This window comes from Rutidosis leptorrhynchoides, chromosome 8 (assembly GCF_046630445.1).
Source record: "Rutidosis leptorrhynchoides isolate AG116_Rl617_1_P2 chromosome 8, CSIRO_AGI_Rlap_v1, whole genome shotgun sequence".
In the NCBI taxonomy this organism is placed as follows: Eukaryota; Viridiplantae; Streptophyta; class Magnoliopsida; order Asterales; family Asteraceae; genus Rutidosis; species Rutidosis leptorrhynchoides.
Window position 1 is genome coordinate 81,532,835 of NC_092340.1, and position 15,368 is coordinate 81,548,202.

The 15,368-nt window shown below is 37.5% G+C and overlaps 1 protein-coding gene and 1 pseudogene across 1 annotated transcript; one reads left to right on the forward strand and one right to left on the reverse strand.

Annotated features, from left to right (window-relative positions):
- Window positions 1-1,791, forward strand: part of LOC139863559 (sulfite oxidase-like) — an 81,855-nt pseudogene extending 80,064 nt beyond the window's left edge.
- A 1,112-nt stretch (window positions 1,792-2,903) lies between these two features.
- On the reverse strand, window positions 2,904-14,853 carry LOC139862392 (ATPase family AAA domain-containing protein FIGL1-like). Its single transcript, XM_071850988.1, has 13 exons — window positions 14,570-14,853; window positions 8,301-8,430; window positions 7,745-8,068; window positions 7,185-7,408; window positions 6,903-7,030; window positions 6,701-6,819; window positions 6,124-6,216; window positions 5,234-5,335; window positions 4,921-5,023; window positions 4,113-4,196; window positions 3,756-3,851; window positions 3,516-3,643; window positions 2,904-3,120 (listed from the first exon to the last, which is right to left on the reverse strand). The coding sequence occupies exons 1-13, from the start codon at window positions 14,851-14,853 to the stop codon at window positions 3,010-3,012; spliced, it is 1,926 nt and encodes a 641-aa protein (XP_071707089.1). The 3' UTR covers window positions 2,904-3,009.
- Window positions 14,854-15,368: the final 515 nt, after the last annotated feature.

The window sequence follows — 15,368 nt, forward strand, 5'->3', positions numbered from 1 at the left end:
AGGTTAAATTGGTGGCCATAAAGTTGTGTAAACGCGCTTCTTTATGGTGGGAACATGTTCGGACATCTAGGGTGTATGCCCTCTAAAGTGAAAACATGGGAAAAGATGAAGAAGTTATTGCGACGAAAGTTCTTGCCTGAAAACGTTAATCAAGACGCTTTCGTTGAGTATCACAACTTTCATCAACGTTCATTGGACGTTGAAGAAACTATACAAGAGTTTGAGCAAGTTTTTTATGTGATTGATACTCCCGAACCTTGTGTAGATGAAGAAACCGACCCTGTTTATGATACTGATAGTGGTTGGGAAGATGAGGCACAAGAATATGGTGGGAGCATCACTTTGGAGTATTTGGACCCCAGACAAAAATCGGAGGATGAGTCTGCTCTTTGTGGCAGTAAGTCTACAGATCTGGAACTACTCTTTGCGTTGGAAGGGTTTTTGACAACTACAAACAAGAGTATGGCAGCCTCCTCAGAGACAAATTCTAAACAGTTATCCAAGTTGTCTGAGCCTGTTAATTCGAGCAAATCAAGTGAAATATTTAATACATATGAGTTGTTCAACCTTAGTTACAAGCCTTCTGATGTAAATTTCACAAGTCCGTTACCGAATCTTCAAATTGTAGACTCGAGGACGAGTCTTTCCGAAGAAGGGGAGGATGATGCAGGTGCTACTAAGTGTATTATTCCCGTTAGTGATTCAAGCCAAAACTATGGCCAGGTATATAAACGAGGGTCCAGGAAACAAGCTGGAGTTGGGCTGCTGTATTGTGTTAATGGGCTACAGTTTGATTATGGGCTGCAACAGGCTAGTGGGGTGCAGAGGGTTATTGGGCTACAGGTCTATTGGGATCCAGGTTAATTGGAAAAGTAGGGAACTAGAAAGTCACCGGAAGAGCTAGAGTTCTAGTTTATTTATGATTTTGTATTTAATAAGGACTCTCCAGCTAGTATATAAAGAATACCAAGGTTATTTGTCTTTTCAGTTTTTTATTATCGATTTTTATTCAATAAAATTAAGCCGTGGGCTTTGTTTCTTTGCTGTGAGTTCTTGTGTGAGTTTTAGATCCAGTCACTTGCAATTCAATTCCTATTCTGTTGTGTGCAGCCATTAAAAGATCTTCATTAAATTGTTTATAATATAGTGAGTTGATAGGAGCATATTAGAAGCTCAACAGGTCACGTGTTTAGAAACTTAGCTAAAATTTTAATGCAGGAAGCAACAGGTTGAAAGCCATCCATAGTGTTATTCAATTTTTACCAACCTCTTATAGCGATTTAATTAAACAAGTTAGATATTTTTAAACTCATAATATTTAATTAAACCCATGTCAAGTGTTTGTGTTGCCCAACCTGCTCGACTCACTCATTTTATCACTTCTTATTACTTGTACCAATATAAGCAGAAACATAGATATTCCTCCTGTCCAACATCAATTGTCAGCAAAATTATGGGGAAGTAATAATACTGCCTTTGTGTTGGAGTGTGTTTAGAATTTATGTTCATACGGTTCATCTTGGAGAAGAGACCCATCATGTGTGGAACGCTATACAATATTATCGAATAGCTTGCCCTATAAAAATGCATGTTCTGTAAATTTAATTCCTATTATATATAACTTATGTCTGATAACTTTTATTTTAATATTGATGAGCAGATAGACACAGCTGCAAATGTCCAACCTGAAAAGGTTGAAGACATCTGGAACTTGAGAGGTATCTTAAACACGTCATGGCATCGTGTTCATGTGCAACCTAGGCGTTCAAACATGTAATAAAACTCACATGATGACGCAAAAGCATGCAATAATATGAGCAGGGTGGTAAAATATCCGATAATCTCTCACCGTTTTCTGCAATCATGTGCGACAAACTATATGAGTGGTTCTTATTTTCGTTCTTCTGCTGCTTGTTAGTATTTGTAACATAAATTTATTATTATTGATGATCTGGCTGTGATTTAAAATTGTATGTATTACAGAGTAATATCCGAGGATCATGAATATGATGTCATTTGTTGTTTACGATATTGACTCGGACTAAAATACCTTTACCCTTTTTTTTCTCTTACGAAACAGCATCCAATCCTCTTGTTGATTAACTTATACGCATTTTACCTCAATTGAAAGACATGGATTTGCATACAATGTCTTTTGTTTTAGAAAAGTATCAGCATGCATTCGTATTGCATGTGGTAAACCATGCCATAGACCTCTGCTATGCCCGCTTGTAATTTCCCTGCTTTTCAGGCGATTCCAACAGACTTGCTTATTTATGAATCGTTTTTGGTTACATTTCATCTCAATTGTGTGAATCAATATGTTTTCAGTCTAATGAGCCAAATTGGTAAACATGTTGAAAGTTTTCTATCATGATACCTCTATCTATAATTTATCTCTAAGAAAGTTACTAGATTGTTACACTAAAAGTACAGCTACACAACCCGACCCGTTTGACCGGTCCATCCTACCACTAACCACTTCCATTATGCTTTAATTTAATTAATATATATAGTTTTCTGCATCATTGATTCCCACAATCCTGACTGTCTACATGCGGTTTTGCTCTGGGTGATAAATAAGAACCATAGTTTGGCTGGACCATGAAATATTCATGACCCAAACGTCATCTTTTAAATGCAAGATATGTGTCTCACTGAAAAACATCTCATATGAAATGCAACCTACAAGAAAACAAAATCACACTAACAAGACATCAAATGAAATTCATTCTTTTAGTAATATCTTTGATATTTGGCATAGGTGATGCAATGTGATTTCATTGCCCCTCCACAAAGGGTATATAATCTGTTCAACTCATACAAAGAAGCTGACCTTCATATTCTCAACCATATACTGCTGAAATTTGAACATGTGGGCTTTAATACCACAACATGACTCGAGTGACAGGTTTTCTATAAACAAACATTACAGGTCAAGAACGTGATTCAAACTTGTGCCCTTGGGCCTTCGAGTTCTTTACAAGTGAATTATTAATTGCTTCAAAACTACATGCTTGATGGCGCCATGCTCCCAAATTGATTGTTCCAGTGAACATACGTGTCAAGTTCATTAAGAGAAACAGATGGTCTCACCTCTTTCAGTGCAGTCTTAAAGTCCTACAGAGAAAAGACAAAATACATTATTATTACTTCTTTAAGAATCAGCAAGTTATATATACAGCAGTGCAAAGTAAAGCAAGATCATGTGAAAAAAACTCACTTTCTCCAACCCATTTCCCTTTATCACACTCCTAATAACATACAGTAAAATTTACTTCTATAGGTTGACCTTGATAGTTTACATATTTGAAATGAATTGCGAACAAACTATCCATTATGCTACTCATGTTTTATAGGTCATTGATTTTTAATTGAGTTGCATGATTTTAAGATTGTAATGCTTGTTGATGAACTCGTATAAATCATTTTCATCCAAATGAACTTTAGCAATAAGCAATTGAGTTATCTATATTTGGAAAGGCAAGTATACAAAACACTAATGATGCACATACCACTAAAGTAACAGGTCTCATATCCTCCTTTTGAAGTTTAGTGATATCAGTGCCTTGTTTCAAAGCTTCCCTCAGTGGACCCATTGAAGCATCTTTGACTAAATTCTTCATGTCAGATCCTGAATAACCTGAAACGAGTCAAAGTAAAAATAACATACGCCATGCTATTAACAGAGGAAGATAAATCAAACATTCGGCATTTAAAATTTAAAAAGTAGAAGGAAATAAAATTTAAAATACCGTCTGTTTCTTTGCAGATGATATCGATATCTTCTGTTGAGAGCTTAAAAAGCCCATCCTTTTCCAACAGATTTCGTACTATCCAGGCTCTTGCTTCTTTACACCAAACAATATGATTAGCCACGTATTAGTAGTAAAACTGATAGAATGTGCAAGTCAAAACAGTTCATACCAAACGAGTAATTATTTTTGCGGGTCAAGCACTTCTTAGCTTGTTACAACAAAAACTATCATATAAAAAGTATAAGAAACCAACTTTTTCTAAATACGGTGATCCAGAAGGTTTTGAATTTAAATACACCTTGGCAACTCTAATAAATACAAAGAATTGTAGAAATAAATAGTTCAAAGTTGCACCTGAGGAAGGAAGTGGAATATAAAGTCGTTTGGTAAGTCGCCTCCTAGCTGCCTCATCTAATTCTTGCGGTCTATTTGTTGCTCCTGCGAGATATATCAAGAAGTGTATAGTGGTGAAACAAATGAAAGCATACAAGAATTTAAAAGTAGTGGTTTTACACAAAAATTTCAGTTTGTAGACTACTCATATCTTGTACGATCATCTGATAAGTTGTTTCGGGAACATATTGGACACTCGTCTTATGTTTTGAATAGGAAACTTCTTGTCTATCATTCTATGGTATGCATTCTTTTATTTCCAGTTCCTAAGTTTCCAGGGTACAGACTAGAGGTAGCAGACTGGACGTGCTAGATCATGGGGTCAATGGAGTTCAGGTGAATAGGAGTAATGTTTAGCACGTCTACGCAGATTGGGTTGGCTCGAAACTCCATTTATCAAATATATAACTATTATTATTATTATAAAAGATTAGAGTGTAAAATATGATCATAAAAGCTATATGTTCACTTAATATTAATTCTTTTAAAATGAACAAATATAGGAAAATGTAATGCATCAGTATTATATACTTGGGGTGACTCCAAACCCATTTGACCATTTTTCTTCTAAGTTACTTTTACCTGTTTGACCTATTAAAGAATATCAACCCATTTAAAGTAACCGAGTTTTTAAATTACCACATCTAGTGGAGACTTGCTAATTAGGAGCCTTGAACAAGAAAAAACACAGAAAGTTGCAAAGACAAAAGCACTGTAGATGTTGGAACTATTACAAGAATAGAATCAATAAACTTTAGGTTTACTGCACCTATGAGTAGAATTTGTTCGCTTCCACTATCAAATCCTTCCATTTCAATAAGAAACTGTGTCTTCAGTCGCCTGCTTGACTCATGCTCACCGTCTGACTTTCGCTGCAATGTTACACATCCTTGGTAAATGTCTTCCATGCAATCATAAATATTAAATATAAATAATATATAATTATAATAATAATAGATAAAATTAAATTGGTCAAAAAGCAGCAACATGGAATGAATCTCTACAGTGTTTAGAGTATTTCAATGAAACCATTTACTTTTTTGAATAACTTGGCACTTTTTTTTTTCTAGAATCAAACATACCTGGGACAGCAACGAATCTATTTCATCGACAAATATAACTGCTGGCTGACAACAACTGGCAACTCCAAAAAGAGCCCTCACTAGCTTTTCTCCTTCTCCAATCTAGAGTAACCACTTAAAGTTTTACTTTATTATAACCAATGAACTTTATAAAGAGAATAGTTGGTAGTCTTTCAAATAGACCCTGTAGCGAATAGGTTGTGAAATATGGTAGCAATTTCGACCCACTTACATATAAATGATTCACTGTAGGTGCGTCAGATGTGTTTTATCTCATATGATACAAGTAATAGAAATCACCTACGGCTAGAACAGGTTCAGTGGGTCGAAAATCCAGCAGGTCATGTCATTGTATATAACCTCCTCATTTGTATTAATCAGTAAATTTAAATTTAAACTTATCATTATAATAATTATGTTTTTGTAATCATCATCATCCCATTAACTATATGTATTCTGATATATGAAGAACAATGTGGTTGGGCCTCAACCCAACCCGCCACTTACAACCGATAGTGAAATCACATGTTTAGACCCGCATATGTTTTGACCCATCACACAGTCCGTCCGTATTGCGACATCCAGTTGTGAGACTTGAGGGTGAGCATTGAGGTCAATTTTTCTGGGACTCAATAAGGCATGGATACAAGTGACAGAAAATTCCCCCTTGCAAAAGGCCAAGTAAATGTTCCACAATAATTTTTTCCATCCGAATACTCACAAAGCTAAGGAGCTCACTAGAGTCACTCAACCAATATAATTTAAGGAAACTTATCCATTATAATATCATGAACAAAGTAGGACAACATTGGAGCTTCTAGTACATATATCCTATAACCCAATCTATGTGTAGTTTTATGTATCAGTGCCCAAGAGGTATAAATAGTTACCCATTTGCTTGTTAGTGAACTCGCAGATATATAGAAAAATGTTGCTTTAGCCTCTCCAGCAATAGCTTTGCCTATCATTGTTTTACCTGTTCCCTAAACAAGGAAATAGATACAAACAGATCGAAGAAGTCAATACTTAACAGGATATACTAAATGGGGTGGCAAGAAAGACGGGCTTGGCAACAGGTCAAAGAGAAGTGAATTTTGCACTGTTCCAAAAAAAAGGGTACTGATCAAAGTCAGTTTAGTAGTTCCTGAAGAACTTTTTAACAACGCTTTTTAAATTTATTAAGTAGTATCAAATATGACTTTATAAAACTACATTCTTTCAATAATAATAAATATTTTTCAAGAGAATGCTTTCACTGGTTTTTACAAATTAAAGATAGAACTTGGACGACTTTTGGCCCATTTGACACATTAGATATACCTGAATAAACCTATAGATATGTAAATGGGTCAAATCTGCCACCTCTAATATTACGAAAACAGCGACAGCATATATTTCACTTACTGGGGACCTAATAAAAGATCTGTCACTTCTAATATTAACCAATATAGCATATATTACACTTACCGGGGGACCAAATAAAAGAAGCCCTCGTCCTGGAGAACGACATCCTTTAAAAATATCAGGCCGTAATAAAGGCCATATGACCATCTCAGTAACACATTTTTTTGCATGGTGCAAACCAGCTGCAAGCAGATAACATATTACAAAGTTGTTCAAGTAACTAAAAGCTTATAAATTATGAAAAACATCCGAGCATCACTAATACCAATATCATCCCAGCGAACATTGGGATCTCGGTCCATTATCTCATTACTAATGTGCTCAATAAGACGAGGCTCTAAATTCCGTAACTTCTCTGGAAGCTCACCATCAGGACCACATAGCATATCCATACTGAGATCATACAATGGACTATGCTTATATATATATTACCAAAACTAACAATATAATTTACATTATAATTTACCAAAATTTGAAATTAACTACAGATTTTTAATAATGGTGTTTGACATTGCTTTCTGTTGTTATAAACACATACTGAACATACCATCTTTTTGTTGAGTCATCTAGTGCATCATCACCCTTTGTTGTACGTGACGTTACATTACCAGTATTACCTCCATTGGACTTAATAGGAGGCACAAAACCACGTAGTCCACGACGTGCTCCATAGGATTTGACACCATAACCTCTGTTACCTCCATCACTTTGTGGGGAGACCGAGGGATTTGGTGATCCAGTCAATCCTCTCTTTTGCCGAAAATCCATTTCCTGTAATTTAAATACACCAATAACATATGAAGAAGCCTACATATACAGAGCAGACATCAAAATGGAAAAGTATGACTAGATTTTCAGAAAGACGTTGGTAATTCCAGTGGAAAAACACGAGAAGCAAATACTAAGAGGTGTTACAAAGTTAATGGCACTTATTCTCAAAATTAGTTTCTTCTAAATACCCAGTGTACCACTTTTATTTCAGTACTTTTAACTATTACTAGAATGCATTGCAATATCAGTATATAAACATGTTTCAGTCATTAAAACTATTCTCTTCTAGTGCTAACAGTAACAGTTACAATGTTATAAAAAAGTATAGAAATATACCAATTTTGTCCTAGCAGTAACAAAACTGTTACCAACGGCACCACCATCAGATTCACTGTTGCTTGATGGAGACAAGAGTTTTTCATTCCTTGGGCTACTGATTTCCATGTGAGCTCTCTTGGATCTCAACAAGCTACTTCCATTTGTTCTTTCTACATCAACGTTAACACAGTCCTTGGAGCTATTTCCTCCCGAGTTGAGATAATTGTTATTGATACTTCTACTTTTCCCTGATAATCCTCCGTACATGGTTTTTAATTTTCCATGTAAAGGACTTTTCGAAGTCTTGCCACTGATATCTTCCTGCTTTCCAAGTTCACCACCCTAACATAAATTCTCATCATTAGAAAAACATAAAAAATAAATAGAACTTACGGTACTGCAATTCAACAAGAGAACTCATCCCTGCCCTATATCTGAACTGATGATTACAAACTTCACAGCAACACAAAGATGAAGCAGTAGCATTATAAAAACATAACAAATGCTATAACATATGTACAGAGTAAAATCTGCCAATAACACACGAAAATAAACATCCACCACTATGCAGTACCTTATTTGAGGCATTTCCTTGCTGGACAAGAGCTTTGTAATACTTTGATTGCTTGATTTTCTCAATGTTGATATCCCCTTGCTTGCGAAAAACAAATCCAGCATCTTTACCAGCTTGCTCAAAAGCTTGACTGTAGTGACACGACACATAAACATAAGAAACTAAAATACTTAAATGAAGTGTAACATTAGGTATAAACATAAAAAAATAAAAAAACTTCATTGAGCATTTGAGCCCTAAAACTACAGTAAAGCACAACTAATGAGCTAAAACCTAGATATTAGTTTGATTTAATAACACTTCCTAGCTGCACTTACTTCTATTCCATAGCTTAAACCTAGTTCTGCCAACGCCTTAAGATCAAATTCACAGAAACATAATTACAGCTTCAATAGTCAATACAAGTAAATACCGATCATCGGAGATTGTTAAAATTACACTGTATCAGTAGCAATAAGTTAACGCACATATTTCTGTTAGGATATTAGGACCCAAAGATAGTAATTCTACAAGACTACGGTAGTGATTCTATCACGATCACTCAAACCCACTTAATGAACGAAAGATAATAAATGCGAAAATGTAAGAACGACACAAGATATAACGTGGTTATATGCAATCGGTGTGATTACTTTAGTCTACGGACCAACTAGAGAGTGTTTATTAATGAGAATCGGTATGTGGTATGTTACAATTGCATACAATGAGTTCTATATATAGGAGAAAATAAGAACATCATGACAACTAGCTAGGAATCTTCATCATGACAATTAATCATCTTGTTTACCAACTAGCCATGCTTTCCACCTTGTAATGGCATGATCACAGCCCTAATTTTAGGTGTAAAGTGATTAACTTTGCACCTAAAGTGAAAGGAGGCCAAAGCATGCTCGGATGTAAAGGTTGCAACTTGCCAACTTGCTGCCAGACACCAGATGCGCCGCATCTGATGTGTGATGCGCCGCATCACTTGCTTTTCACGTTCCAGTTTCATGTACCAGCACTCGATGCGCCGCATCGAGATGGTGATGCGCCGCATCTGACCCCTGATGCGCCATATCAGCTCAATGCTCCGCATCAATAAATCTCGGACTATTTTGCTCGATGAATGCGCCGCATCCATGTCAAGATGCGCCGCATTTGACTGCTTCACGCTTCCCGAAATCTGCAAAATCCGTGCAAGTGTTGGAACAGTTTTTTTTTTTCTCGTTTTGTATAAATGTCTCCATAATCTAACAAATCTCCCACTTGAAGACTTTGAACAAAACTCCAATCATATCAATGAATTAACCAAGAACATTAAACCACCTTCGATTACCGCCAAATACCATTTGGGACACGCACGCTCAACACATTCTTCGGATGAGTAGACTTTCGATAAAAGGTCTTCAATACTACTTGTTAAACTTGTAACACCATTCACATCTCTAGCTGGGGTCTTCTCTCATCAATTCACGAGAAGACCAATTGAGGTAATGCAAAACCTCAATTTCTCCGTCGTAACCACCTTAGTAAACATATCGGCAGGATTCTTCTTACCAAGGATTTTCTCCAAGAATAAAGTGCGATCATTTATATGTTGTCGAATAAAATGATACCTTATCTTGATGTGTTTCGTTCGACTATGAAACACTGGATTCTTCCCAAGATGAACCGCACTTTGATTATCACAATACAAGACGCAATAGTCTTGTCTTTTACCCAACTCACCTAAGAAGTTCTTCAACCACACTAGCTCTTTAGAAGCTTCCGCAATAGCCATGTATTCGGCTTCGGTGGTTGACAAAGCAACACTCTTTTGCAATCGAGATAACCAACTAATCGCCGTCTTCCCCATTGTGAAAACATAACCCGTAGTGCTTTTCCCCGAATCATCACATCCACCCAAATTAGCATCCGCATAACCTCTAAGTATGAGATTGTTTTTGGAGAAACACAATCCCATATTAGAAGTACCTTTCAAATAACGAAGCAACCATTTGACCGCTTCCCAATGCTCTTTTCCCAGATTAGACATATAACGACTTACAACTCCCACTGCTTGAGCAATATCGGGTCTTGTACAAACCATGGCATACATAATACTACCCACGGCCGATGCATATGGAACCTTTTCCATATCCTTCTTGTCTCTTTCCGTCTTTGGTGATTGACTTTTCGATAACTTTAAGGTGCTTCCCAAAGGCATAGAACGGGCCTTTGAATCTTCCATGTTGAACCTCTCTACTACTTTCTCAATATATTTGGATTGAGACAAGTATAGAGTACCCTTCAAACGATCACACACAATACTCATGCCAAGTATTTGCCTAGCACCGCCAAGATCTTTCATCTCGAATTCTCGGGAAAGTAATCCCTTCAACTTGTTAATTTCGGACATGTTTGAACCTGCAAGTAACATGTCATCAACATACAACAATAAGATTATGTAAGAAGACTTGAATTTCTTCAAGTAGCAACAGTGATCCGCTTCACATCTTAAGAAACCAATCTTCTTCATAAACTCGTCAAACTTCAAGTACCATTGCCGAGGTGCTTGCTTCAACCCATACAAACTTTTCTTTAGCTTACAAACCCACTTCTCTTTACCCTTTACCTCAAAGCCCTCGGGTTGCCTCATGTAGATCTCTTCAACAAGATCACCATGTAAGAATGCAGTTTTTACATCTAGTTGCTCAATATGTAAGTCTTCGGATGCAACCATAGAAAGTACCAAACGGATAGTAGTCATTTTAACTACCGGTGAAAATATCTCTTTGTAGTCAACCCCTTCCTTTTGTTGAAAGCCTTTGACTACCAAACGAGCCTTGTACCTTTTCTTGCTATCCATCTCATTCTTGATTCTATATACCCATTTGCTTTGCAATGCCCTTTTATCATGAGGTAACTTCACTAGTGACCAAGTCTTGTTCTTCTCAAGTGATCTCATCTCTTCTTTCATGGCAAGTTCCCATTGTATGGATTCTTTTGTTTTTCTTGCCTCAAAGTAACTTTCGGGTTCACCATTCTCGGTATAGAGCAAGTAGTTTGCTGATGGAGAATACCTAGGATTAGGTTTGGGCACTCTAGTCGAGCGTCTTGGTGTAGGAGTAACCGGAATGGTTGGACCGGTTTCATTTGTGTCCTCTTCATCACTAGAACTCGCACTATGTTCGGAATCATCACCGCTTTCCGAATCATCCCCATCATTAGCATTTTCCGACGCCTCACCGTTATTTGGCAATTCATTGTTCCCCGTACTCCCACTAGAACCTGCAAGATCATCAATAGAAACATCGTCAAAAGTAACTTGACTCGGTTTAGGACTCCCCGCTTCCGGTTTTCCATAGACCGAATCTTCATCAAAAGTAACATCTCGCGAATGAATTACTTTTCTAGCTTCGTTGTCCCAACAACGATAGCCCATTTCATCCGACCCGTAGCCTATGAAAGTACACTTCTTTGACTTAGCTTCAAGCTTGTCTTTATCCGCATCTTTGGTCTTCACATATGCATTACACCCAAAGATCCTAAGGTGACCATAACTCACCTTCTTACCTTGCCATTCTTCCTCGGGAATTCGGAAACCCAACGGTGTTGAGGGTCCCCTATTTATCAAATAAGCCGCCGTGTTAACCGCATCCGCCCAAAACATTTTAGGCAAACCGGCATGTAGTCTCATACTCTTAGCCCTTTCATTTAACGTACGATTCATACGTTCGGCGACCCCATTGTGTTGCGGTGTCTCCGGTACCGTTTTCAACATTCAAATACCGAGCTTTGCACAATGGTCTTTAAACTCAAGACTACCATTTTCCCCTCCATTATCCGACTTCAAGCTCTTGACTTTCAAGTTAGTTTCATTTTCTACCATAGCTTTCCACTTCACAAAAGTATTAAATACATCGGATTTAGCTTTAAGAAAATAAACCCATACCTTTCGAGTGGAGTCGTCAATGAAGGTGACATAATAGCGAGAACCTCCATGTGATTCTACATTGGTTGGACCAAACACATCCGTATGAACGAGCTCCAATTTCTCCAACTTAGGTGCATTCCCTGATTTCCCAAAGGTCACCTTCTTTTGCTTCCCATATACACATGGTTCGCAAAACCCAAGTTCTACCTTTTTCAAATCCGGAATTCTCCCACTCGAAACAAGCATCTTCATACCCTTCTCACTCATATGCCCGAGTCTTCGGTGCCATAGAGTTGATTCGGACACAACATTAATCGTAGCAACCACCGTGTCTTCATCAAACACTTCAACCATATAAAGAGTTCCCCTTTTATGTCCACGAGCCACAATACTACTACCCTTAACCACCTTCCATTGGCGGTTTTCAAAAGTAACTGCGTTACCTTCTTCATCTAATTGACCAACCGAAATAAGTTTCCTTTTCAATTTAGGAATGTACCTTACGTTCTTCAAAGTCCAATTAGAACCAAGAGTAGTCTTCAAAACAACATCTCCAATGCCCTCTATGTTGAGTTGCTTGTTGTCCGCCAATCTCACCTTGCCTTGATATGAACGAAAATTCTTCATCATGCTTTTGATATGAGTAGCATGAAACGAAGCTCCCGAATCCAAAATCCAAGACTCCATAGAATTTTCAACACTACACAAAAGTGCATCATCACTTTCCCCTTCGGCTAAGTTTACACTTTTCGCGGAACCATTTTTGCAATTCCTTTGAAAGTGCCCCTTTTGATTGCAACCCCAACAAGTAACTTCACTTCTATCCTTCGATGAATTTCTCTTCTTAGACTTCTTCCTACCCTTCTTATCACCGCGTTCAAATTTTCTACCACGGTTGTCGGTACTTAACAAAGAATCGGATGTCGATTCTCCCGAGTTTCTTCTACGAGTATCTTCACCAAGAATCAAATCCCTTATAGCTTCAAACGCTAGCTTAGTAGTTCCCGTAGAGCTACTAACCGCGGTAACCGTACCCGACCAACTTTCCGGTAATGATGAAAGCAAGATAAGTGCTTTTAGTTCATCATCAAACTTAATCTCTACCGATTCAAGTCTTGAAACGATATTATTAAATTCATTGATATGATCCGTTGCACTCGTACCTTCCTTCATCTTAGTATTAAACAATTGACGCATGAGAAATACCTTATTTGCAGCTGTAGGTTTCTCATACATGTTAGAGAGTGCTTTCAAGCAAGCAAACGTTGTCTTCTCATTCACAACGTTGTATGCAACGTTCTTAGCAAGTGAAAGACGAATAGCACCCAAAGCTTGAAGATCCAAAAGCGTCCAATCGGCATCGTCCATGCTTTCGGGCTTAGTCTCTAACAAGGGTTGGTGTAGCTTCTTTTGATACAAGTAATCTTCAATTTGCATCTTCCAAAAGCCAAAGTCTCTTCCATCGAATCGGTCGATTCTAAACTTCCCATCTTCCGCCATCGTTCCCTTAACGAAACCTTGTGCTCTAGATACCAGTTGTTAGGATATTAGGACCCAAACAACGCTAGTAATTCTACAAGACTACTAGCCGAGTAGTGATTCTATCAAGATCACTCAAACCCACTTAATGAACGAAAGATAATAAATGCGAAAATGTAAGAACGACACAAGATATAACGTGGTTATATGCAATCGGTGTGATTGCTTTAGTCCACGGACCAACTAGAGAGTGTTTATTAATGAGAATCGGTATGTGGTATGTTACAATTGCATACAATGAGTTCTATATATAGGAGAAAACAAGAACATCATGACAACTAGCTAGGAATCTTCATCATGACAATTAATCATCTTGTTTACCAACTAGCCATGCTTTCCACCTTGTAATGGCATGATCACAGCCCTAATTTTAGGTGTAAAGTGATTAACTTTGCACCTAAAGTGAAAGGAGGCCAAAGCATGCTCGGATGTAAAGGTTGCAACTTGCCAACTTGCTGCCAGACACCAGATGCACCGCATCTGATGTGTGATGCGCCGCATCACTTGCTTTTCACGTTCCAGTTTCATGTACCAGCACTCGATGCGCCGCATCTGACCCCTGATGCGCCATATCAGCTCAATGCTCCGCATCAATAAATCTCGGACTATTTTGCTCGATGAATGCGCCGCATCCATGTCAAGATGCGCCGCATTTGACTGCTTCACGCTTCCCGAAATCTGCAAAATCCGTGCAAGTGTTGGAACAGTTTTTTTTTCTTTCTCGTTTTGTATAAATGTCTCCATAATCTAACAATTTCAACAGCCAACATAACTTCAATAATTAGGTTTACACATACATTTGTATAGATGAGAATGATATAGACATAAATACCGATCAGAATCTGGAATCAGCGATTGAGTAGCGGATTCGAGTTTCGCTAGGGTTTCACGGCGAATCGGACGAATAAATGCTTCATCGACGTCCGTTACGGAGTGAGAATCCAGGAAACCGATGAGACGAAGCGACAGCAGTTGAGCGTAATTATAATCTCGCTTCTCGATTGCGATTTCGGCACCAAACAAAAGAGATTGAAGCCTCTTGAGGTTTTCATCAAGCTCCTTTCGCCAGCAAACTGATGTTTTCGACGACGACGGTGGTTTTGGTTGTGCCTCCATTTCTTTTTTACATCTTTCCCGCCATTTTCTTATAAATATCTTGTTGTTAAAAATGTTTGGTTAGAACACTCCCAATCAATCATGACATACTTCTTAAAAAAGACTGAATTTCACGTCAGCGAAATGTCAACATTTACTCAAAAAAACTGAAAAAGACTAAACGCTACCAACTATAAAATACTTCTACATAAAGACTGGGCCCACTTATTTTATATTACTACCAAATTATTTAATTTTTAATTGTATTAAATAATAGTATAAAACAACTTGCCTCAGAAAAGTATTCATGTGGCCCTACATGTCACCGTCTTCTTATGTTTATAAAATGACGAAATGCAAATATGTTTCAATAAAGACCACAAATGACGGTTGTGCACTACATGTCTTTTTAAATTTGGAAAATGACGGTAGAAAAGAACTACCGTTGTTACTGGTCTTATAACTTATAACCCGGCGGAATGTGCCCTGTGTGGAGCGGTAAGTGCTCGTTTGATAAAAATAAAAAATAAAATAAA

What these genes read in the sequence shown, in the direction of transcription:
- LOC139862392 (XM_071850988.1), bottom strand. Translation starts at nt 14,853, where the DNA reads ATGGAGGCACAACCAAAACCACCGTCGTCGTCGAAAACATCAGTTTGC. An exon ending in TTACTGCTAGGACAAAATTG is followed by an intron (nt 7,409 to 7,744) that starts GTATATTTCTAT and finishes TTTAAATTACAG; the next exon opens with GAAATGGATTTTCGGCAAAA. An exon ending in TAGATTCGTTGCTGTCCCAG is followed by an intron (nt 5,024 to 5,233) that starts GTATGTTTGATT and finishes GTAACATTGCAG; the next exon opens with CGAAAGTCAGACGGTGAGCA.